This window comes from Typopeltis vanoorti, chromosome 16 (genome assembly GCF_054136105.1).
Source record: "Typopeltis vanoorti isolate ZY-2024b chromosome 16, IOZ_Tvanoo_1.0, whole genome shotgun sequence".
Lineage (NCBI taxonomy): Eukaryota > Metazoa > Arthropoda > Arachnida > Uropygi > Thelyphonidae > Typopeltis > Typopeltis vanoorti.
Genome location: NC_143564.1, coordinates 58,278,395 through 58,303,313, shown reverse-complemented (window position 1 = coordinate 58,303,313; position 24,919 = coordinate 58,278,395). Strand labels below are relative to the sequence as shown.

At 33.7% G+C, this 24,919-nt stretch overlaps 1 protein-coding gene across 4 annotated transcripts in view; it reads left to right on the top strand.

The window, feature by feature from the left end:
* Positions 1 to 22,666, top strand: part of LOC150098048 (putative methyltransferase DDB_G0268948) — a 79,284-nt gene extending 56,618 nt beyond the window's left edge. For all 4 annotated transcript variants that reach the window (XM_090406174.1, XM_090406175.1, XM_090406177.1 and 1 more), the window contains exons 5-7: positions 3,224 to 3,324; positions 17,730 to 17,867; positions 22,364 to 22,666. In XM_090406174.1, coding sequence (XP_090262300.1) covers positions 3,224 to 3,324; positions 17,730 to 17,867; positions 22,364 to 22,454 — 330 coding nt within the window. In that variant the 3' untranslated portion in view covers positions 22,455 to 22,666. The remainder of the gene's footprint in view (positions 1 to 3,223; positions 3,325 to 17,729; positions 17,868 to 22,363) is intronic.
* Positions 22,667 to 24,919: the final 2,253 nt, after the last annotated feature.

The following is a 24,919-nucleotide window of genomic DNA, read 5'->3' as shown; positions in this document are numbered from 1 at the left end:
ATTTCAGTATTGGAAGTATAGGTCATTTATGATCCAGGTCTCTTTGAATATGGTGGATGATCAAGCTGGATAATGCTTTATTATTCAGCTTGATCATCCAGAGAGTTAAGAAACTCATCAAGGCCATACATTTCTTACACCAGCCATTAAACATTCTCTTAAATTCATTTATATTATAGGAACTTGAAACTTCAACAGGTGAACTGTTCCGCTGATACCATGAGACCAAAGATAGTATTCCTCTGAGTTTGTCATAATTTCCAGCTTTGTAATTCAGCTTGTAACATCTCATAATTGGAATATCTATATATTTAGGTACTACCTTGGTCCTTGCATCATGATGACTGTTACCAACAGGTAACAGAACAGTTACATCCTTTACTGAGACCTCTTCTGATTTTATGATGAAATCTAACTCTTTTACTTTGGGTTGCTGCTTTTACTGCTTGAGAAAGTTGTCTTTCAACAGCTCAATAAATTCTCATTCATTCTTATCATGAGTTTTTTTTTTCTGCTACCCAATCAGTGAGAGATTGTTTTTGTACCAATATTGTCCACATGGTTAGCCTAGTGGCTATGCACTTCACAACCATATGCCTGGGGAAGAAGTGTCCTAGGTTCGATTCCCGTCGACGACGAGAGGAGCTTAAGGATCTTTCTCAGCCATAGCCAAGTTAGCTGGTCTTGGGCGTGGACAGCAGGGTTTTTTCCCCAGTTTATCTGGGGTTTTTCATCCTGCAAGCAGGGCAAACCGGTCCAGTGAACACACACAGATTACAGTCAGGAATACTGACCCAGCCATAGGTCTGATTCATCAGCTATGCCAGTTCCGGAGCCCAGATAAAATTTGGGGGGTATTAAGATGGTGCCGTACCTCCCCGTAAAAGGGGACTCATTGCTGTGTATCATCATATGATTAGTAGTAGTAGTGTATCAATATTCTCTCACTGACAGTGTATTTCAGTGAGCAGACGTGTGTTGTCTTGGTAAAGAATTCGATTATTGAGCCAGATTTCTTTCCATTTTTGTACTTTTATTTTATATATATATATACTTTTTTTTTTGGAGGGGGGGGGGTTACAATTATGCAGTTCTACAGTGATGACTTTGGTGCTGATGAGATATCATCATCAGAAACTGCTACTAGAGATACTGTCAGGTTAGATGGATCAAAGCTCTTCATTTCTTACTTTCTATTCGTCCCATATTTTTTCTCCAAGAGCATTGTTCCAAATGAAGTTTTTTTTCCCTCCAAATCTTCTTTTCTAGTTCTCCCACCCACCTTTTCCACGGTCTTTCTCTGATCTTTTCTCCTCAATTTTCATTTCATGCATTTTTGATGTTCTTTCTAAATTCATTCTCATTATATGCTCAAACCACAGAGTTCTCAAGTATTTCTTGAAACTTTCTAGTCCCTAAACATTTCTAATGTTTTACTCTATTCTTTTATTTATTTATTTTTTTACTGACATTGTACTCAAAACTTTCATTTCTACCTTGTATTCTACTTCTTTCTTTTTTTTTTTTTAATCTCCATGTCTCTGTTTCATAAAGCAAAATGGGCAAAAAATAATGTCTGTTAATTGAAAGCTTATACTTCAGCAGGACCTCACAGTCCCAAAGTTTACTTATACTCTACAAAAGCTTTGATCTAGTGAAATTCTCCTAAATATCTTCTGATGACACATTATCATCAAAATTGTTATTTTGGGCATGTGGAAAGTTTGAAATAAACATCATTACGTAAAATTTCTAGTACTAAATCTTAACATAAATTTTCCTATAATAAATTTAGTTTAATCCTTTATCCAAATGTAAGCAAACCAAGTTTCTGCCTGAAAATATCTTCAGTACTGAGGTAAGGTAATACATCCCTTGGCTATAGGTAAATATGACCTCCCTATTGCTTCTGTCTTAGTATCACCACTTTGGGTCTGCCTCCCACTGATGAGACCTCAATAAAAGTCGAAACCGGTCTGGGTAGTGGCCCTTTCCCTTAATGCATAGCAGTATACATGTCCGCAAGGAGATGTGCTTTGCATTATGGGAGATACTGAGACAAGGAGTGATGAGAGCTTGATCCACCTTTGCTGCAAGTTGCCAAGGAATGTACCACCTTACCTCAGTCCTGAAGATATTTTCAGGTGCAAACTTTGTTTGCTTACACTTGGATAAAGGATTAAACTAAATTTATTATAGTCTAACCAAGTGCAAAATAAACTTCCAAAATAAATTTTCCTCATGTTCAGATTTTCTCCTAAAATGAGCATTATTGTTTCTTTATTTGCATTTCATTCTCAGTTGTTAATCAGCATTAAATATCTATCTAAAGGAACCAGATTTTTAATTCCTTCAACATATATGAGTTTTTCAACCTACAGCACTTCTACTTCTGTATATTCCTTGTTACGAAGGCTGCTCCAGGAAGTTGAAAGATATAACTTATAATAATGTTAACACAACATCTTATTGGTAAGAGGTTGCAATACTCACATAGTGTAATCATTAAGAACAGTGATGCTACATCAGCTTGTAATTAGTGACTGAGTTATTTATTCTGCATGAAGTGTTCTTAATGTTATCATACTTATTAAATTCATTCACAAGTGCTTCTGGCAGTCCATTTCACTCTTTAACCACTCTCCAAGCAAAAAAAATCTAGTCTCTTTGCATTTTTATTAACTAATCCCTTGTTCTCTCTTCTTGTTAAATTTCTTCTGCTTTTATTCTACAAAAGATCTTTAAGTAACTTGCATTTTTATCATATTCCCCCTTTTTTTTTCTGCCTGTCAAATGACTATGCAATGCACAAATATTTAGTCTCTCCTCATAGACAGTACTCTAGACCTGTCACCATTTTGACCACTTACCTCTTGATTCCTTTCACCAATTTCTTCTCACTGAAACCAGGCAACCAACTGAGCACAGTAGTTGAGATGTCATCCATCAAGGCCCTACAGAAAGGGAACTTCTTTATCCCTGCTCATCAGTGAGTCGAGATTTCTTAATAATCTCAATACCAAATCACGGGAATACAATCTGACCAATACTCGATCTTCAAACAAAGTATTTTTTTTTTAAATTTAATATGATATGCAGGCTATCAAAAGAAAATTTAAATGATATTCTTAATGATTAAAAAAAAAAGATCATTATTAAAGTGCTATATATATTATTCACTGAATATACTGCAATGTTCTTAAAACTTATGTTTTGTTTCTAGTTATATAATGAAGATTTAGGCAGTTACTGGGACTCCGAAGTAAAAGTTTTATTTGATTCCAGTTATGAGACAATTAAATTGCCATTTAAAGATACTGTCAGGTAAGTGAATCATATTATATGCAGCATATATACATTAGATGCTGACTTATACCCAAATATGCCTTAGGAACTGTTGGAACATCCCATAGCACTGACAATGAATTTTATTCTCACTGTTCCAGACAATTAAAAAAAATCAGTATAATGAACTGTTTACTAGTATGATATCAAAATCAGTGTCTTGAAATTCTGTGCTCACCAAATACAGACACTATTATTTTAACTTAATTTACTCAGCAGCTATAAAGAATTATATTGCTGACAAACACAATAATAAAAGTATAAAACAGGAGGAGGAAGAACAAATCATATTTATGAAAATCTACCTATGCACAATTTGTGATAAGAGGAAACTACTGTATACCAAATATCTGGAAACTCCAACCAGGTTTCTGTAACTTTTACTTGAACAATATGAACTCAACTAAATATTTATACATTGCTTTTATTTAAGAGAAGTTAAGCTATTATGTTACTTTAAATTAGGAGGAAACTCCATATCAACTTTGGTGATCATATCTTTTATTGTTCAGTAACCATTTGACAGGCACTCTAAAATACAACGCAAGCAGACCCTGATTTTGAGTTATGTTCTGCAAACTTTACTAACATGAATTTTCTGTTTGTCAGATTTAAGCTATTTCCCCCTGTTAATCACACCTTTTAATGTTTATAATAAAATTAGTTTAATCCTTTATCCAAGTGTGAGCAAACAAAGTTTGCTCAAAAAAAAAAAAAAAACTTTTAATGTTTACATGCTTACAGTATGTATATGAAGTAGTATAATAGTATGTTTTTAAGTTTATTTGCTGTTAGTTTCAATTTTATTCACAGGATGTGCACACAAATTAGATTTAAATATATAAATTATTAATGCAAAATAATATAATAAAATGAGATAATAGAAAAAAAAGTTTATTTTGGTTTACGACCTTCCTAATGAAATTATTAAGAGATGACTGAACAGTGAAGCCATAAAGAATTGAGAACCATCTTGATATTTTGTCTTCTAAAAGACTTGCTTTGCCTTAATCATTAAGTTAAGGGGAACACACTTTCAGTCTCACTCTTATTTATCTTGGGCATGTTCTTAAATGCATTACTCAATCAGTCTTTCTGTTTGTGTATAATAAAATGACTGGCAATCGCACCATAATTGATTAACATCCGGATTTTTAAGTGGGCTATGTTGAGGTTTTGTGGATCGGAGTAGTGATGTTATCTTGATAAAGGAAATAAATACTATTTGGATTTTATATTCTTTAAATGTTTTTGTCTGTTTTCTGGAAATAGAGCTAATATATGGAAGAGTGATGAAGTCTCTGTTTTCCTCTTCATTAGAAACATATCTAATCTCATGTCGATTTAGTAGCCTGGAGATGATGCTATTCTGTGAAAATTTTGTGAAAATTCCAACAGTTTCTGAACTTGCAGAAACTGTTGGAATCAGTAAATGGTCTACCTATGAATGAGACATTTTCCACTTTCCCAAAATTCTTGACTCTTAACCAGGTATTCTTTAAAATATAATGGAAAGATTATTAACCTTCTTGACAACACAGACTGTAAACTTGTACACATTTGCTCTGTTACACAAAATACTCCTCCCTCAACTGTTCTCATCCTCATGTCCTTTGCTTTATAAGAGCACTAGTGGGAACAACCTCTTGGACTTCTTTCCATGGTCAAGCTACTGTTTCATCTCATATGATCAAAATATTTCTTCTGATTTACAGAAATTATTCTTGCTAGAATGAAGGTGTTTTATTTACTCACTCCATTTGAAGTACTCTATCTTGAATCACTTGGTATTGGAATGACCTTTCTGGGAGAGGGGGTTGCTCATCATCATCATCAAATTCTTGATATGTACCTCAAGGGGTTTACAGTATATGATAGTACATGACAAACTTACATCATTACTAAGTTCCTGTCTACAATTTTTTGCCAAATCAATCTGTTACCTGTCAAGACTCAGATCTTATATTGCTGTCTCTGAGACATTTTTTACTATCAATCTACCTATAATCTTGGTCTTTTTCCTGCCAACCTGGCAGAGAACACTTGTTTTGCTAATCTTTCCTCTCCCATTCTGTTTAAGTGACCATACCATCTGAGATTAGCTCTGCTAACACATTCCTGGACGCTAACAATGTCAAGTTCTTTTCTAATATCATCATTTTGAATGTGATATTGCCATTTATGCCACCTGTTCACTCCCCCCCTAATCTTTCTCAGGATTCTCATATCTGTAGTTTCTAGTCTTTGATCAAGTGTTTTACTTCTGACCCACCTCTCAGATCCTTAAGTTAAAATTGGTTTGAACACTGTCTTGTATACAGCTACTTTAGTGTTTTGACTAATTTCTCTCTTATTCCGTATAAATTTATTCAGTTGACTTCCTACCATACCAACTTTGTTGATCCTGTTGTCTATTTCCATATTTAATTTACCATCTTCATTAAAAATAATGCCTAAGTATCTGAAATACTTTGCTTGTTCTATAGGTTCTCCATTCACAATGCAATGCAATTCACAATGAGTTAATATTTTCAATGCTTCTGCCTATTTTCATTGTCTTTGTCTTCTTATTGCTGACCTTCATACCATATATATCTATTACAGCAGTTAGCTAATTTGGTCAGGGAATTGCATAAAGCAAAGAGCTGAGATTAACATCTCCAATTTTGATCAGATTTAATACCACTTTCCTTCATAATGTGATCCATATAGATAATGAATAACAGAGGGGATAATATGCATCCTTGTCTGACACTGGATTTAACATTAAACCACCTTCCTGTACTTCATCCAGTTCTCACTGCTGATTTGCAACTCAAATAAAAACTAAGAATTGCTTGATATAATGCACCATTGATACCATACAAATGGAACTTTTTGAATAGTTTCTCTCTTAGCACTTTGTCATATGCCTTTTCAGCTCTACAAAACATAAATACAGATTATTCAAATCGATGGGATATTAAATCCCACATTGTTTTAAAACCGAATAAGAAACTTAAAGATTGGAATCAGAGTTTCATGCCGAATATAGTATAATAAACTATAAAAGTATCGGCGACTACTAACGTGAGCTAATGCAAGTAGTCCAAGGATGTAGTACAAACTCGGGCAACTTGCAGCCAAGGTGGTGAAGTTCTGATCGCTATTCTTGGTATTTTCCATAATGTAAAACACATTTCCTAGGAAATGTATGCTGTTATTACGTTATGGTGGGAGATCACTACCCAGACCGGTTTCAGCCTTTATTGAGGCTTCATCAGTGAGTAGCTAGACCAAATTAATACCAAAGGGTATAGCGAAAAGAACTCATATACTCTGCTATACGAGTTGCCAAAAAAAAAGATGCACCCATTAAGTTACTTAAATATAAAGAGCCAATAGGCTTCATTTCGGCGATATAAACATTATTCAAATCAAGGGGATATAAAATCCCACATTGTTTTAAAACTGAATAAGAAACTCAGATTGGAATCAGAGAGTTTCATACTGAATATAGTATAATAAACTATAAAAGTATCTGCGACTACTAGCGTGAGCTAATGCAAGTAGTCCAAGTACAACATACTTGGACTACTTGCATTCATTTCTTATTTGGTTTTAAAACAATGTGGGATTTAATACCCCCTTGATTTGAATAATGTTTATATCACCAAAATGAAGCCTATTGGTTCTTTATATTTAAGTAACTTAATGGGTGCACCTTTTTGACAACTCGTAGCAAAGTATATAAGTTCTTTTCGCTATACCCTTTGGTATTAATTTGGTCTAGCTACTCACCGATGAAGCCTCAATAAAGGCTGAAACCTGTCTGGGTAGTGACCTCCCACCATAATGTAATAACAGCATACATTTCCTAGGAAATGTGTTTTAGATTATGGAAAATACCAAGGATAGTGATCAGAACTTCACCACCTTTGCTGCGAGTTGCCCGAGTTTGTACTACATACTTGGACTATTTGCATTAGCTCACGCTAGTAGTCGCCGATACTTTTATAGTTTATTATACTATATTCAGCATGAAACTCTCTGATTCCAATCTTTGAGTTTCTTATTCGGTTTTAAAACAATGTGGGATTTAATATCCCCTTGATTTGAATAATGTTTATATCGCCAAAATGAAGCCTATTGGCTCTTTATATTTAAGTAAATACAGATATTTGTTATATTCCCATGATTTCTTAATTATTTGTTGTAAAGTGAAAATCTGATCCTTACAGCCTCTATTTGGCCTGAATTCAGCTTGTTCTTCACCAAGCTTCACTTACATAATCCTTCTCGACCATACTTGCATATATCTTACCAGGACACTCAGTAGAGAAATACTGTGTAATTCTCACATTAATTTTATTTCCATTATTATATATGGGTACTATGAGAGCTCCTCTCCAATCATTTGGAATTCGCCCCACTGTCCAGGCCTTCTGAATTATGCAGTGCAGCCAATGTAAGGCTTTTATATCTCCATACTTGAGTATTTCTGGTCGAATATCATCTACCTCTGTCTTTCCACATTTCAGGTTCTTGATTGCTTTTTCTTCTTCAAGTATGGATATGTATTCCTGATTGCCTGCCTGTGGAGTGTTTTTTTACACTCCACAGGCAGGCAATCAGGAATAATCAGCAATCAGAAACCACTGTGCTATCACTGATTGTTTCATTTGGCAGTTTTTCGAAGTAATTACTCCATACATCAAGGATATTTTTCTCCAGTTTTCATGTAACCTTTATCATGTGTAATTCCTTTTACACCACTCTTTTCTCCATTTCTGAGCTTCTTCAACCTCCAGAATATCTTGCCACCCTCTTGATATTTATTTTCTATGTTCTTACCAAAGTCTTCCCATGACTTTTGTTTAGCTAGTTTTACAGAATGTCTAGCTTTCTTACATTTGTCTCTGTAATTGCTAAGAGCACAAGCTGACTTATTTGCCAGAAACTTTTGATATGCTTTCTTCTTTTCCTTCACTGCCTCTTTAACTATCTGTGTCCACCATCTAATTCTGATTTTTCTATCCTTGCAGACAACCTCACCACATGCCTCTCTGGCTGAATCAATCAGTGTTTTCTTCAGGGCTTGCCACTGAATTTCCAAGGTTTGGTTCCTGTTCTCAATCTCTTTCATTTTTTCTTGAATAATGTTTGTATATTTTAGTCTACAGTTCACATCTGAGAGCTGATCAAATTTTATTTGCTTTAAAACTTTCTTATATGTTCTTCTTTTCAATATGAAACTCAAGAAATTACATCAATGGTGATTACTTCCAATTTCAAATCCTCTGTACACTCTACTGTCCTGCACCAGGGAGAAAACAACCCTATCAACAATAACATAGTCAATTCTTTTATTGTTGCGCAGTGATCAGCATTCATTTTAGAAATTATGGACTTTACAACCGCATTAAAAATAACTCTTTTAATATCCCGATGTTTTGATCTTTATATTAAGATCATCATCTGGAGTATATACAAATACACAAGCATAAGCTGAGTTACATTACATACAGTGAGTAAAGAAACAATGAATTTGATCACAGGTTATTCTACTGGCATGACCTCTAGTGAAAAAAAAAAACAAAAAAAAAACAATTAATTATTTAGAAATTACTCAAGCTAAATTCTATTTATGATAACATGAATAAACATTCTTTCTTACATTCATATTTATGAATTTAGGGACACAAAACGCACGTGTTGAAAAGATTATTTTACTGATTAATAATAAAATAATAACTTGACGTTTCGACCTCTGTATTGAGGTTATCATCAGAAGGATATGTGTATAAGAACCAAGCTACATGGTGTTGCACTCTATACAGGTAAATTACATCTACGTTGTTAACTAATTTTTTTTCTTAGCCTGTCCTCTAGTAAAAAAAAAATAATAATAATAAAAAAAACTACAATAAACTCTGCTAAAGTCCTCACATACTAGGATTCTTCTGGAATTATACATTTCATATTGTTTATTACGATTATCTTCTGGATTTGTACAGTAAAGTTGCTATTGAATGTTCAGGAAAAAAAAAAAAAAACACTTCACCAAGTCTTCTTGTATTGAGATTTTTCTTTGTGGTTGCTATGAAGGTTGCAGATGGGTCCTCCACATTCTTGGAATGGTTAGACCATCATTTTTATTCAGATTATGTTTGAGCATTTCACATGCTTCCTTGAATTTCCAATCAGGAAGGATAAACACAAACGACACATAAAATACCACCATTTTGGAAAAACTGGCCTTTCTAACCACGCACTCCAAACACACCACAGAATTGATTGGAAAGGTACCAAGTCAATACACCGCACCAAAACCTGGTTCGAGCGGAAATTCAAGGAAGCATGTGAAATGCTCGAACATGATCTGAATCTGAATAAAAATTATTGTCTAACCATTCCAAGAATGTAGAGGATCCATCTGCAACCTTCATAGCAACCACAAAGAAAAATCTCAATACAAAGAAGACTTGGTGAAGTTTTTTTTTTTTTTTCCCCTGAACATTCAATAGCAACCTTACTGTACAAATCCAGAAGATAATTGTAATATAACAATATGAAATGTATAATTCCAGAAGAATCCTAGTATGTGAGGATTTTAGAAGAGTTTATTGTATGTTGTTGTTTTTTTTTTAATCACTAGAGGGCAGGCTAAGAAAAAAAAAGTTAACAACGTAGATGTAATTTACCTGTATAGAGTGCAACAGCATGTAGCTTGGTTCTTATACATATGTATCCTTCTGATGATAACCTCAATACAGAGGTCGAAACGTCAAGTTATTATTTTATTATTAATCAGTAAAATAATCTTTTCAACACACGTGTTTTGTGTCCCTAAATTCACAAATATGAATGCTGATCACTGTGTAACTTTAAAAGAAAGATTCTTTCTTACAGATAGTTTTCTTTTAGTAACAATAATTTCCTATTTTTAGCATTATAATCGTTATTTCTGATTTAGGATCCTGGATTTTCTACAGTCCTGTTTATAGACCATCATTATTGTTCAGATTGGGGTGGTTGATAATAATCTCACATGCTTCCTTAAATTTGCATTCATACCATGTTTTGGTGTGATGTAGACAACTAGTGCTTTTCCAGTCAATTCTATGTAAGGTGTTCAGGGCATGATCAGAAAGGCCAGCTTCACCATAATAATTATATTTAATGTGTTGTTTATGTTCTTTTTGTCTGATAGGAATTGTGCGTCCTGTTTCCCCTATATATGGTATGTTACAAGTGCAATAAATATGGTATACTCCAGGGTGGGCCAGTGGAGGGAGTGGGTCTTAGAATGAGTTGAGTAAGACTTTTAATTTTGCAGGAGGTTTAAAGGTGGCGTTGAGGTTGTATTTTTGTAGTATTCTGTTTATTTTATCTGATGTCCCTTTAATGTAAGGAATGGTTATAGTTTTATTGTAGTCTGATTTGTCTTTGTTTTTAATTGAGGTCTTGTAGAGAATTTTGTTAATAGTGTTTTGGCTGTACCCATTTTTTTGAAAAGTATTGCTGATAGCTTTAAATTCGTCTTTCAGTGCATGTTCACTGGAGCAGATCTTCAGAGCCCTGTTTTTTAGAAAGGGCCAATATATACAATTATGTGTATATATTGGGCAGAATGTGTCGGCTTCCGGTAAACAGTGAAGGAAAGATTGCCAGAAGGAAGATGTGTGACAAGTGTATCTAGGAACGGAAATGTGTTCTGTTTCACATTCTCAATTGTGAACTGTATGCGTTTGTGTTGTTTGTTTAGGTGGCTAAGGAATGTGTCTAGTGTCTGGCGGCCATGGGACCAGATCGCGAAAATATCGTCAATGTATCTAAGGCCAGACTTTGGGCTTTAAAGGAGAGGAATCTAGAGCATGTTGTTCAATATGTTCCATATAAAAGTTAGCAAGAGGGAAGGATAATGGCGAGCCCATGGCTGTGCCTTCTTTTTGTAGGTAGAAAGCATTTTGCCATACAAAATAACCAGAACGTAATACATGCGCAAGGAGTGCCGTGATGTCTGGAGGGAATTTGTTCTGTAAAAGAAGGATTGTGTCATTAATTGGGACATTCATAAAGAGGGCAGAGACGTCAAAACTGACTAATAAGTCATCTTTTTCTAATGTAATGTCTTTGATGATGTTTATGAAGTGTTGTGTGTTTTTGATATAGGAGGGGGAATGACCTACCAAATCCTTGAGTGTTGCTGCTAATTTCTTGGCTACGTGATAATTCGGGCTATCTATCCCTTCAACAATTGGCTGGAGTGGTGTGTTTTCTTTGTGAACTTTCAGTAGCCTGTAAATTCTTGGGGAACGAGCATAGTGTGGAAATAGTTTTTTGACCGTATCTTCGGGCCATGTGGTAATTGACTTAAGTAGTTTCTCTGTTTTCTTTTTTTATTCTATTGGTTGGGTTGTAGTTAACGAGTTGGTATGTATTATTGTCCGAGACTAGCAGATTAATTTTTTCCAAATAAGTGGTTCGGTTTAAAATAACGGTGGCACTTCCTTTATCGGCTCTAGTTATTATGATGTTCATATTTGATTTTAATGATTTCACCGCTGTTGCTTGTTATTGTTTTGTTATGATTTAAAATATTACCTTTGTTAAGTACTGAGAGTTTATCTTTGTTTAAAGCAGGTTGGATAGTGGCTTAAGATTCATCCCAAATAACATAGCAGACAAAATACGTTTAGAAACTGCCAACATTTTAAATCATAACAAAACAATAACAAGCAACTTAACAAAACATGAATTAACAGCGGCGAAATCATTAAAATCAAATACGAACATCATGATAACTAGAGCCGATAAGGGAAGTCCCACCGTTATTTTTAAACCGAACCACTTATTTGAAAAAAATTAATCTACTAGTCTCAGACAATAATACATACCAACTTGTTAACTACAACCCAACCAATAGAATAAAAAAGAAAACAGAGAAACTACTTAAGTCAATTACCACATGGCCCGAGGATACGGTCAAAAAAATATTTCTGCACTATGCTCATTCCCCAAGAATTTATGGGCTACCGAAAATTCACAAAGAAAACGCACCACTCCGGCCAACTGTCGAAGGGATAGATAGCCCGAATTATCACATAGCCAAGAAATTAGCAGCAACACTCAAGGATTTGGTAGGTCATTCCCCCTCCTATATCAAAAACACACAACACTTCATAAACATCATTAAAGACATTACATTAGAAAAAGATAACCTATTAGTCAGTTTTGACATCTCTGCCCTCTTTATGAATATCCCAATCAATGACACAATCCTTCTTTTACAGAACAAATTCCCTCCAGACATCATGGCGTCTTTTGCACATGTATTACGTTCTGGTTATTTTGTGTGGCAAAATGGTTTCTACCTACAAAAAGAAGGCACAGCCATGGGCTTGCCATTATCCTTCCCTCTTGCTAACTTTTATATGAAACATTTTGAGCAACATGCTCTAGACTCCTCTCCTTTAAAACCCAAAGAGTCTGGCTTAGATACATTGATGATGTTTTCGCGATCTGGTCCCGTGGCCGCCAGACACTAGACACATTCCTTAGCCACCTAAACAAACAACACAAACAGTTCACAATTGAGATTGAAAAACAGAACACACTTCCGTTCCTAGATACACTTATCACACGTCTTCCTTCTGGCAATCTTTCCTTCACTGTTTACCAGAAACCGACACATACTTGCTAATATATATACACATAAACTCCTACCACCACCCAACACAAAAACTAGGTGTCATTAATACTCTAAAAAGGATCTGAAGATCTGCTCCAGTGAACATGCACTGAAAGACAAATTTAAAGTTATCAGCAATACTTTTCAAAAAAATGGGTACAGCCAAAACACTATTAACAAAATTCTCTACAAGATCTCAATTAAGAACAAAGACAAACCAGATTACAATAAAACTATAACTATTCCTTACATTAAAGGGACATCAAATAAAATAAACAGAATACTACAAAAATACAACCTCAAAGCCACCTTTAAACCTCCTGCAAAATTAAAAAGCTTACTCAACTCATCCAACGACCCACTCGCTCTGCTGGCCCACTCTGGACTATACCATATTTATTGCACTTGTAACATACCATATATAGGGGAAACAACAACACAATTCCTATCAGACAAAAAGAACATAAATGACACATTAAATATAATAATTATGGTGAAGCTGGCCTTTCTGATCATGTCCTTGAACACCTTACTAGAATTAACTGGAAAAGCACTAGTTGTCTACATCACACCAAAACATGGTATGAACACAAATTTAAAAGCATGTGAGATTATTATCGACCACTCCAATCTGAACAATAATGATGGTCTAAAAATCCCAAACATATGGAAGGCACATATTCGACCCACAGAACCTTTCTCTCTAAGAGCAACTATAAACAGGACTGTAGAAAATCTAGGATCCTAAATCACAAATAACAATTGCAATCCTAAAAATAGGACATCATTGTTACTAAAAGAAAACTATCTATAAGAAAGAATGTTTATTCATGTTATCATAAATAGAATATAGCTTGATGTAATTTCTAAATAATTAATTTTTTTTTTTAACTAGAAGTCACGCCAGTAGAATAACCTGTGATCAAATTCATTGTTTCTTTACTCACTGTATGTCATGTAATTCAGCTTGTACTTGTGTATTTGTATATACTCCAGATGATGATCTTAATATGAAGATTGAAACATCAGAATATTAAAAGTTATTTTTAACACGGTTGTAAAGTCCATAATTTCTAATGAATAACATAGTCAATTAGACTTTTCTTATTCCTTGCCTCTTCTCTCCACATGAATTTGTGCACATTTTTATCTTGGAACATCATGTTAGTAATAACTAGTCAATGTCCTGAGCAGAAATACAACAGGTATTTGCCATTATTAGCTTTGCTCTTTTGTCCAAATTTTCCCAAAATATTTTTGTATATCCTTTACTACAATCATTTACTACTCTGCCATTTAGACCCCCAACAATGACCAACTTTTCCCTATTAATTGTGTCACCGCTTTCTCTAAATCTTCAAAAAATTCCTCCACTTCTACCTTAGCAGAGCCTTCTGTGGGACCATATTCACAAATAAGTCTCTCTGTCCAGTTTCCCATTGTGATATTTGTCCATATCACTTTACTTGATATTGCCTTCCATTCATGAAGATTACCCTCGTATTTAGTGTTGAATATTATAGCTACTCCTTTTCCTTGATTGTCATTGCCTGCATGTAACATTTTGTATTTATTGCTAGGAAAGATGTAATCAGTTTTTGTCTTTTATTTCAGTTACCCCTATTATGACGATCTGGTACTTATCCAATTCCTCAGCTTTCTCCATTCAGGCTTGTTATGTTGATAGTACCGATGTTGAGTTGGGGTGTATTTTAGGATTTGTTCCAGTAACTGACTTTTCGCTGTTTGGCCTGGTTCCCTGGTGAAAACAACTGGGGCCTTGTTTAACTGGGCAATGCCCACTGGCATGAAATTCTGTCATGTTGTGCCATCATTTTAATTATGGTTAAGTCGATAAGAATACGATTTGGTCAGCTAAATGGGGTGTTTAAGGGCCAAAGCTATATAACTGAGAGGAGACCTCCACATAGTCTTTAAAGGAATGCAGAAAACCGACCAGGGCTTCTGACCTAATGTACAATTCTCACCTTCTCGTGGTGCACCCTGTTGGGTATTGCTGTGTCATCCTACCTAACTAACTGTTCCATTTATGTCGGTTATTTATTCTTATCTTTACCTCTTTGATTTCCGTTATATTTGGTTAATTGTTGATTGATGCTCATCTGAATATAAAGAAATTTATATTATACTGCACCACCCTATATTCAGATTAGTCTAAATAATAGAGGAATCAATCATTAATTAAACTTATATTATCACTTTATATTCAGGCCGAGGTTAATACTAGTATTTAAGGCTTCTGCAAATGTCCGAATAATTTTATGAGCGGTGCAATGAAAGAAAATCAGGCAAACACCAAGTTTAACTCAACAAAAGAAAACATTTAATGTGGAAAAGTACAATATATACATTTAAGTATAACTATCTGCAAAAGGTTATCCAATTTAAAAAGATTATAAGAATTCACATTCGTACATTAATAACTTCTCAATTAGGTTTGAGGATCATGAATAATGTTAACAATTGTTAATTCACAAAGCATTAGTATTTCTGTGACATATTTCATTCTAACCACTTGGATGAATCATGTCATAAATATATTAGCTCAGTTTAAAGTATTCAGAATAATTACAATCCATAAATTATCAAATGTTCAGTCAATCAAGTTGAAAATAGTTCTTAAAAGTTCGACCTTGCAGATGTTACAATAATTAATCCTATGACAGGCTACACTTTATTCTTTCTCAGTCAGCTAACATTTAATAGAACAACATGACACTTATTATTTCGAGGGGAAAGTACTTCAGTACATCTAACATTCGACCATTAATCGACATAACACCACAGCTAAGGTTAAAATATATCCAACGGAGTTAACAGTTATAGCTTCACAGGTTACTGAAAGGACAACTCTTACCGGGTTACTGCTGCTACATATCGAATTCGCAAAGGCACATTTGAAATTCTTGTAGACTTTTATTTTATGGCTACACAATTCTAAAGAAATCTTCCACTATAATAACTGAATTATAGACACAGAAATATACAAGTCTTGATACACTAGGTTTCAGTTACCTACTAATTCCTTATTTTCTTCTATGTATTAACTTCGGTTCTGCACTATTCTTCCACAAACCACTCGGAAAATATTGTAGTATCAGAACTCACATAGAAGTAATTCACGATGCCTATTAATTCCCCGGTCCTTTCGTAGTTGATTTATGGCATATATCAACTCCCCCCCCCTTCTGTTACACACAACTGGTCTGTAAAGCTTCTCCAATCAACTACGTTCCTTCTTCCCGCCAAAATCCGGTTCTAACCAGTTCAGCTTATATTCACTGTAGCTCACATTCTCTGCATGAGCTAACTAAAATAAACTCCGTTTCTCCTTCAGCAGCCAATCAAATCCAATCAGAAGAATTACATAAAATCACTCTTACATACAGAAATAAAAAAAATATATCACAATTCATATAATATACATTTAAATTTACATACACACAGTTTCTTATAATAAATTTTACAGAATAAACTAAATAAAATGAATGACATATTTACATTGAGTTTTTTCATTACTATTACATATTCTAAGATTAAATAATTGATTAATAATAAACAAAACTCAAAGCATTTATATGAATAATATTTACAAGTCTTGTTTATGACGTGGATTATGTTAAATATGAATGAAATATTATAATAAATTATCTTCATTCACAATTTAACAGTATCTACCTGGATACTGAACGAACGAGGATGGGCTGGCAATTTGGGATTTAGCCAACCAAATTGTATTCTTATTGCCGGCCTGATTAGCGTATCTGCTCTCCAGCCAAAAGGTTGTGGGCTCGAATCCTGCCGTGGGCATGGATGTTTATGATTGTCTGTGAAAGTACTAGTGGTGGTAGTTGGCGGTAGATGGCATTGGTGTTAGATGATGAAAGTTGGTGAAGTAGTGAGAGAGCAAGTTGTAGAGTAGATGCCCTCTCTCGATGAGTCCTTGGACTCCCTAGAGGTGTGATGTAATAATAATAATAAATCCGAAATTGCCAGCCCATCCTCGTACATTCATTATCCAAGTACCTAACAGGGTGCACAACGAGGTGAGGATTGGACATTACATCAGAGTCCTGGTCAGTTCTCCGCATTCATTTAAAGGCTATGTAGAAGTTTCCTCTCAGTTATAAAGCTTTGATCCTTAAGCACCCTGAGGAGGTTTCTGCATATCGTAAATAGGTTAAGTCAGCCTCCAGCTTGATTATCAGTCTGTGTTGATGCACACAGGAGTTGTCAACAACGATCAACAAATCCAAATTTGATTTCAAAAGATCTAAATGAAGAGCTCGCATCTTGCACAAATAGTAGTCATGTCGTTTGGTCCCTTGAAAAGACCACTAGGTGCAATTTCTGTCATTCTTTGTTTCTACCCTATTCTTAATGGCTACTGTAACAATACCTAAGGACCGACATGACCTGTTAGCATTACTCTTCCTCTCTATCTCCTGCAGATCATCAAGGCAAATGAATGCTAACCACACCAGAATCAGTGCATCACCTGCTTCCTGTTGTAATCTTTGTCATCAGGTTAATCTTGAATGAAGAAATCTTCTGGTCTCGATGGTATTCCCCCCCCCCCCCAAGTTGTGCTTTGTGATATTATTTATCATACTGATGTAAACCTGTATTTAAATCTATGTATATAGCTCTGTGTTTGTACTCACACGCTTTTTTTTTACTCCCCCTCCAGGCTGACAGGAATTATTACAGAAGTGATGAGTACGGTACAAGGTTTCATTGGATATCTTAGTTCGTGGAGTGGATATCAGCAGCTGTTCAGAGAGAACCCAGAAAAAGCCAATCATCTACTTAAAGAATTTGAAATAAGGTTTGAAATTGTTTTCTTGAAAATTATTCCATTACTTAAGGAATAATTTAACTGATTAAAAAAAAATTCTTATATTTTAACATAGTATTATCTTAAGCCACAGGAATTTCTCACAAAACCTAATAGCTCTAGTGTTTCATTTAAATAATTTACTTTTATAACACCAAGATTTTGCATTCAGTAACTAAGAGGAGGAAAATCCAGATGCATTGTCCAGAAACTGAAGGGTGCTAGGCACTAGTATCTTTGTTTCTCAGGTGTGTGTTCTCATTATCAGTTTCTTGATATGCACCTTCAAGGGGAGTTCAGACTACTATGACACCACATGATATGTTTACACTATTAATAATCTCTTGTCAACAATTTTTCTTCGAATTCGTCTATCACTTGTCAACACTCTAACATTGCTTTATCCAATGTTTCGAGCTTAAGGCACTTCTGACTGAATCAATCCTAGACATCTGTTTTGCTAGCCTTTCTTCACCTATTCTGTTTAAGTGGCAATACAATTTTAAATTAGCTCTGCTCACACTTACCTGAATGCTAACAATGTCAAGTTCCTTTCTAATATCTTCATTTTTAATATGATGAACTGTCATATCTGTGGTCTCTAGTTTGAGTGCTTTATTTCTAACCCAACTCTCAAATCCATAACTTAAACTTGGTTTGAACACTGTCTTATATACTGCTAGTTTGGTGTTTTGCCATATTTCCCTCTTATTTCATATACATTTATTCAACTGGCTTCCACCATACCAGCTTTACTTATTCTGTTATCTATTTCCAAGTTTAATTTGCTATATTCACTAAAAACTCTATTTAAAAAGCTAAAATGTTTTACTTGCTCTATAGGTTCTCCACTGACAATGCAGTTGAAGTTTTTTTTTTATGTTCCTGCCTATTTTCATAGTATTGATCTTTATATTCCTAATTTTCATGTGAAATTAGTTATAGTGTTAAGCAACTTAGAGAACCCTCGAGACTTACACTGGATGCATTTAGCAGTACATCAGAATAAAGCATAGAACTAAGTTTGATATCTCTGATTCTATTATCAGGTTTAATACTATGCTCTTTGATAATGCAATCCATATAGATGATGAATAATACTAGAGATAATAAGCATTCTTGTCTTATCTGCAGAATTTATATCAAATCATTTTCCTGTATTTCTTTCAATTTTTACTACTGACTTATAATTTGATATCTCTGATTCTATTATCAGGTTTAATACTGTGCTCTTTGATAATGCAATCCATATAGATGATGAATAATACTAGAGATAATAAACATTCTTGTCTTATCTGCAGAATTTATATCAAATCATTTTCCTGTATTTCTTTCAATTTTTACTACTGACTTATAATTTGATATCTCTGATTCCATTATCAGGTTTAATACTATGCTCTTTGATAATACAATCCATATAGATGATGAATAATACTAGAGATAATAAGCATTCTTGTCTTATCTACAGATTTTATATCAAATCATTTTCCTGTATTTCTTTCAATTTTTACTACTGACTTATAATTTGATATCTCTGATTCCATTATCAGGTTTAATACTATGCTCTTTGATAATACAATCCATATAGATGATGAATAATACTAGAGATAATAAGCATTCTTGTCTTATCTACAGATTTTATATCAAATCATTTTCCTGTATTTCTTTCAATTTTTACTACTGACTTATAATTTAAATAGACTAGCATTGTTCTGTATAATGTTCCATTTATCCCATATAACTGTAGCATTTTGAAAAGCTTTTTTTGGGACACCTTTCCGTATGCATTTTCCAGATCTACAAAACGTAAGTGCAGATCCTTGTTATATTCCCATGATTTCTCAACTAGTTGTCAAAGTGAAAATCTGATCTTGACTACCTCTCTATGGCCTGAACCCAGCTTTGTTCTTCTCCATCTTTCTTTTCCACAATTTTTCTCAACCTGTTTTTAAGTATTTACTAAAATAAAGAGCCAAAAGGCTTCGGCATAACGCTTTTGCTTATTTGGTTCAGTGATGCAAATTTACATAAGCAAAGGGGATATTAGAATCAGCATTATTTCAAAGCTCAATGTTAAAACTATGAAAGTTTCATAAGGTAAGTTGATCAGAGAGCTTACAGGAGTATACACCTCGGCATTCATGAGTTGCCTTAGTGTGAACCACTTAAGATATAGGCACTGTCTAAGCTTCTATATATTCGCCTTTTATTACTCCATTTTGATAAGGTTTCACTGGCCTAACAGCTGTCCGGTCAGTGAAAGCCTGGTCTCTGAAGAGTTTGAACCAGTTCGAAACAGCTTTCAGGCCAGCGAAACCTTATCAAAATGGACTAATAAAAGGCAAATATATAGACACTTGGGCGATGCCTATGTCTTTTAAGTAATCCACACTAAGGCAACTTGTGAATGCCAGAGAGTGTATTCCCGTCAGCTCTCTGGTCAACTTACCTTACGAAACTTTCACAGTTTCTACATTTGGCTTTGAAATGCTGGATCTAATATCCACTTTGCTTATGTAGTTTTGCATTGCCAAACTGAAGCCTTCGGCTCTTTATTTTAGTAATTACTTTTATGCACTGACCAAGAGTTTGCTTACAAAAAATTTATTTCTCTGACATTTCAAGTTCCTTAGTAATGAATGAGTTTTTGCTCTCTTAAGGTTTCTGCCTGGTCTCTGAAGAGAACCAACCAGTTCGAAACAGCTGTCAGGTTAGTGAAACCTTATCAAAATGGATTAATAAACAGCGAATATATAGATGCTTGGGCAGCACCTATGTCTCTTAAGTAGCCCACACTAAGGCAACCCGTGAATGCCAAGGAATGAAATAATGCTGGATCTAATATCCATATTACTTATGTAATCTTTTTGAGTATACTTACATCTTATTGGAACACTTAGTAGAGAAATTCCTCTATAATTCTCAAATTCAGCTTTTTTTTTTTTTTTTAATTATAGATGAAACTATAAGAGATCTAGAATTTGACCTTCTGCCCAAGCCCTCTAAATTATGCAGTGTATCCATATCCACTGCAAAACTTTTATCTCCATATTTGAGCATTTTTGGTTGTATGTTATCTATTCCAGCTGCTTTTCCACATTTCAAGTTTTGGATGGCTTCTGTTTGTACTCCTCTTTAAAATTTTCTACTATCCTTCTGTCACCACTTGTTTTGTTTAACAAACATATCTGTAGTGCAATTTGAAGACCAGCTGAACATTGTACCCTTAAATTGGAAAAGATCTGCATTTGATTCTCATTGTGACAAGAGGAATCTTTATATGGGCTTTTGAAGATGAGTTAGCTAATCTTATACGGAAGTAGCAGCCCCCCCCGGGGCCATTTTGCTGGTTTTCCTCTTAAGGCCCTCTTCTTTTATTTTGGCATCTTGAGTAGTTGTTCTTCCTGTTTTCTCCACTGTCTAATCATACGCTCAGTGGGAGGAGGTCCAAACTGTCTCTCTGAAGCTTTATTTCCATGTTCTTTTGCGTAATTGATGACTTTTAACTTGAATTTTGAAGAATATGACAATCATTTTTTATTTTCGGACATTTTTATGGGCTACTGCTCAAAATATTGTTAATGCATTAACTTGCCCCACCAACGAGTTGCAGACGTATGAATGCTTTCAGAGTTCTGATTGGTTTATTCAGAATCAGCTGTTAATGATGACAATCGACAGAGTTAACAAAGGCTAGTGATTGATGGAAGCCTGTTTGCAGAGACAGGGTACTGGCAGTTTCGCCAAGGCAACTGTGGGTCTCTCAGCCAGTTACCCCCCATATAAGATGATCCCCAATTTTTGATCTAAAAATCTTAGAAAAAAGTATCGCCTTATACACAGAAAAATACGGTATTTTCATGATTAGAGTACTTGTATGCAGAAGCTGTTGACTTTAGCATCCCATAATGCAAAGCATACTTCCTTAAGTAGTAAAAAGGTTGTCACCTTATTATTGAGATAGTTGTAGAAAGTTCCTCCCCCACACACTAGTTAAATTATTATAATTAACAAGAAATTATGTTCTTGTTTAATTCTTGATCAAGTGTAAGCAAACAAAGTTTGCGCATGAGGTATCTTCATGACTAGGCTACTTTTATATAGAAGCAGTTTACATCATATCATTTGTCTTAGCACACTTCCTTTCAGAAGTCGGCAATTAACAATTTAAAAAAAAAATTTAGTATAGTGTGAAAACTTTCTGTTGTTGAGATTTTTAGACAGTACCACCCTGAAAGTCCTCAAATTCCCTTGATTTTCAGGAACAAAAAATGTACCACTTAAAAATTTTAAGCTGAAACTTTTCTTGGTTTTAATATGCATTATGTCAGTTAGGCACAGGAAATTGTAGTTTTTTGGTAGATGATTTCTGATAAGCATGAGGTCAAAGAATATTATATTACAGAGAGGGAGTAATGCATCTATTTGTTAGTTATCTGCAGTAAAATTAAAACATTTTGAATTATTTTTTGTTCATTTCTTATTAGGCTGATGTCTATCTTGGGTGCCAAAGCTTTACCACACGAGACAAGTTTGTTATTGCAGATAAATCACTTTCTTCTTTTGGGAAGAAAGTAAGTGTGTGTGTGTGCTTAAATCACAAGAAAGTATTTTTGTTTATATATTATATATAGCATATGTTTTTACTTGATCATTATATTAGCAAATTTAAATGGATTAAGAAAACTAAAAAAAAAAAATTTTTTTAAAAATTATTCTCAATGTGAAATCAATTAAAAATAAACTCCATGTTTTATGATTTTAATAAAAAAAACTGTAGTAACCTCTCAGATATTATTTTTGATAACTGTATCATGTTGCATATAAAATAACAAAATGAATTCTTAGATTAAAAAGTTTGTCATTCCCATCCTGATGAAAAATTCATCAAATAAATCTTCTGATAAATTTATTAACAAATACTTATATTTAAAAAAAATATATTGTTTCATAATTAAACCTTTCCCTTAATGCATTTAGGCTCTCAGTGGCCTTTCACATCCAAAAAATTTAGCTTTTATATAAATCTCATTAATATCAGGATAGATCAGCCAGTCCTATATACATAACCTGCTATGTCTGTCAAACTATTTATTCTCTGGCAGGATGAAAAATCTTAATTTCCAGTGGGTAAATCTTGCCTTGAGAAGCCCCTATACAGATTCTTTGCATACTAGATGATAAATCCCATCTTCTTTCCAACTGAAGGGTTATTATCTTACTGACTAAACTATAGAGCTACTCCCTCTCCATAACTGATATACCAGATTTTTCTCTCGACTCTTTTGGTGTAGTGATTGGCCAAGCATGTAGTATATTATGCTGAACAGAATTTTCTAGACCTCTTTCAAGCAAGGCTAGTGTCATTTTAAGAAAATTTTAGAGCCTTACAAAAATGATGTGTTGCATATGGCAGTTTCCTTTTTTTTTTCTCAATTTCAGTAGAAATGAATAAATCAGGTCTAATTACTTTTCTTAAAAATATATAAATATTCAATTTAACTTAAAAATTAACTCTATAAAAATGCAGCAATTGGTAATCTTATGGATTATATATATATATATATATATATTTTTTTTTTTTTTTTTTGTTGAGTTGAAATTGAAATTTATTAGCAATGGGGAAGTAGTACCAATGAAAATATAATACAGTAGATGCAACAAGTATTTAGAACAATACAAGTGATAATAATAAATAGTAAAAAAGAAATACTAATATATTATAAAAAATCCTACAATTATTTTTCAAGTGGTAATATAGAGATTGATAGCTAAAGAAAAGACTTAGGAAAGTGGTTACTATAAAAATACAAATGTAGGTGATACAGTCACTAAAAAATTAAATGATTGTATCTATGAGGGTATACGTATACATAAAGAATATAACTGAGACATAATATATAACATTTAGAGTAATTTTCTATAATTGCATTTAATATAAAAGTCAACATTATTTAGTCCCCAGAGGTAGTCTCTCAATCTTTTTCTAAAGTGTATCCTGATGTCACAGACTTAATTTCATTAGCCAGTTTATTATAACTGCTTGTTGCTAAGTACCGAAAAGAGTTGTGAAAAAATTTCTTTGCTTGCCTTGGAAACTAGCAGCAGCAAGTTCCAGCCACAATGTAAACAATAGTCTGCATTATATACAGAAAAATTTACAATGTTATTTCTTACATATAGTATAGTTATGTAGATAAAGTTTCTCTAATGGCAAAAGGTTGAATGTGTGAAGAAATTAGTAATGGCTATGATTTTTGTGTTTGAATCAAAGGAATCAGATTGTTGTAGTAATCTCCACCCCAACAGGTGATACCTTATTGCAGTAAAGAATTTATCCATGAATAATACAAGCATATTAAAAATGATGAATTGACAAATTTTTTAACATAATATATTCTGTTAATTATGAACCTCAACGTATTTGTTAAAAATGTAACATGGGAGTCCCATTTCTGTCAGAAAATATAATATACTTAACAATATCTACACAACTAGCTACTGGTATGTAGGCAGCAGGAGGGCATTAAGCTGCCCTTCACCATAATGCTTTATAGAAAGTCAAATCACATTGATGGATTTTGGCCTTTATATTGAGATCTTGTCAATTTGAGCAAGACCTATGGTAATACATAGGGTTATGTTGATAATAAGATTATATTTTAAGTAGTAAAATGGTGTATCACAATATTAATACAATACCTTGGATTAGTTTTTTTGATATGTCGGAATTTTTTTTTGACAAAGTTAACTGTATGCAAATTATCTAGACAAAAAAAAAAAGAAAGAAAAAGTTAAATTCTAGCAGCTTTGTACAAGTCTGTGAATATATATCTACAGTAGTGTTCAATTGAAACCACATACATTCTCAGGTATAGAATACAAGACATAGTTTTATAGTTTGGTATTTGAGACTGTCTACATACACTAGTTAAAAATGAGAAAAGAAAAGCTTCTAAATCCTCTAATGCCTTTTTATTCCCTAAGCAGAGTATGTGGAGGAAGCCTGTCTTCATCTTTCACTGGTACTGCACCTAGGCTAT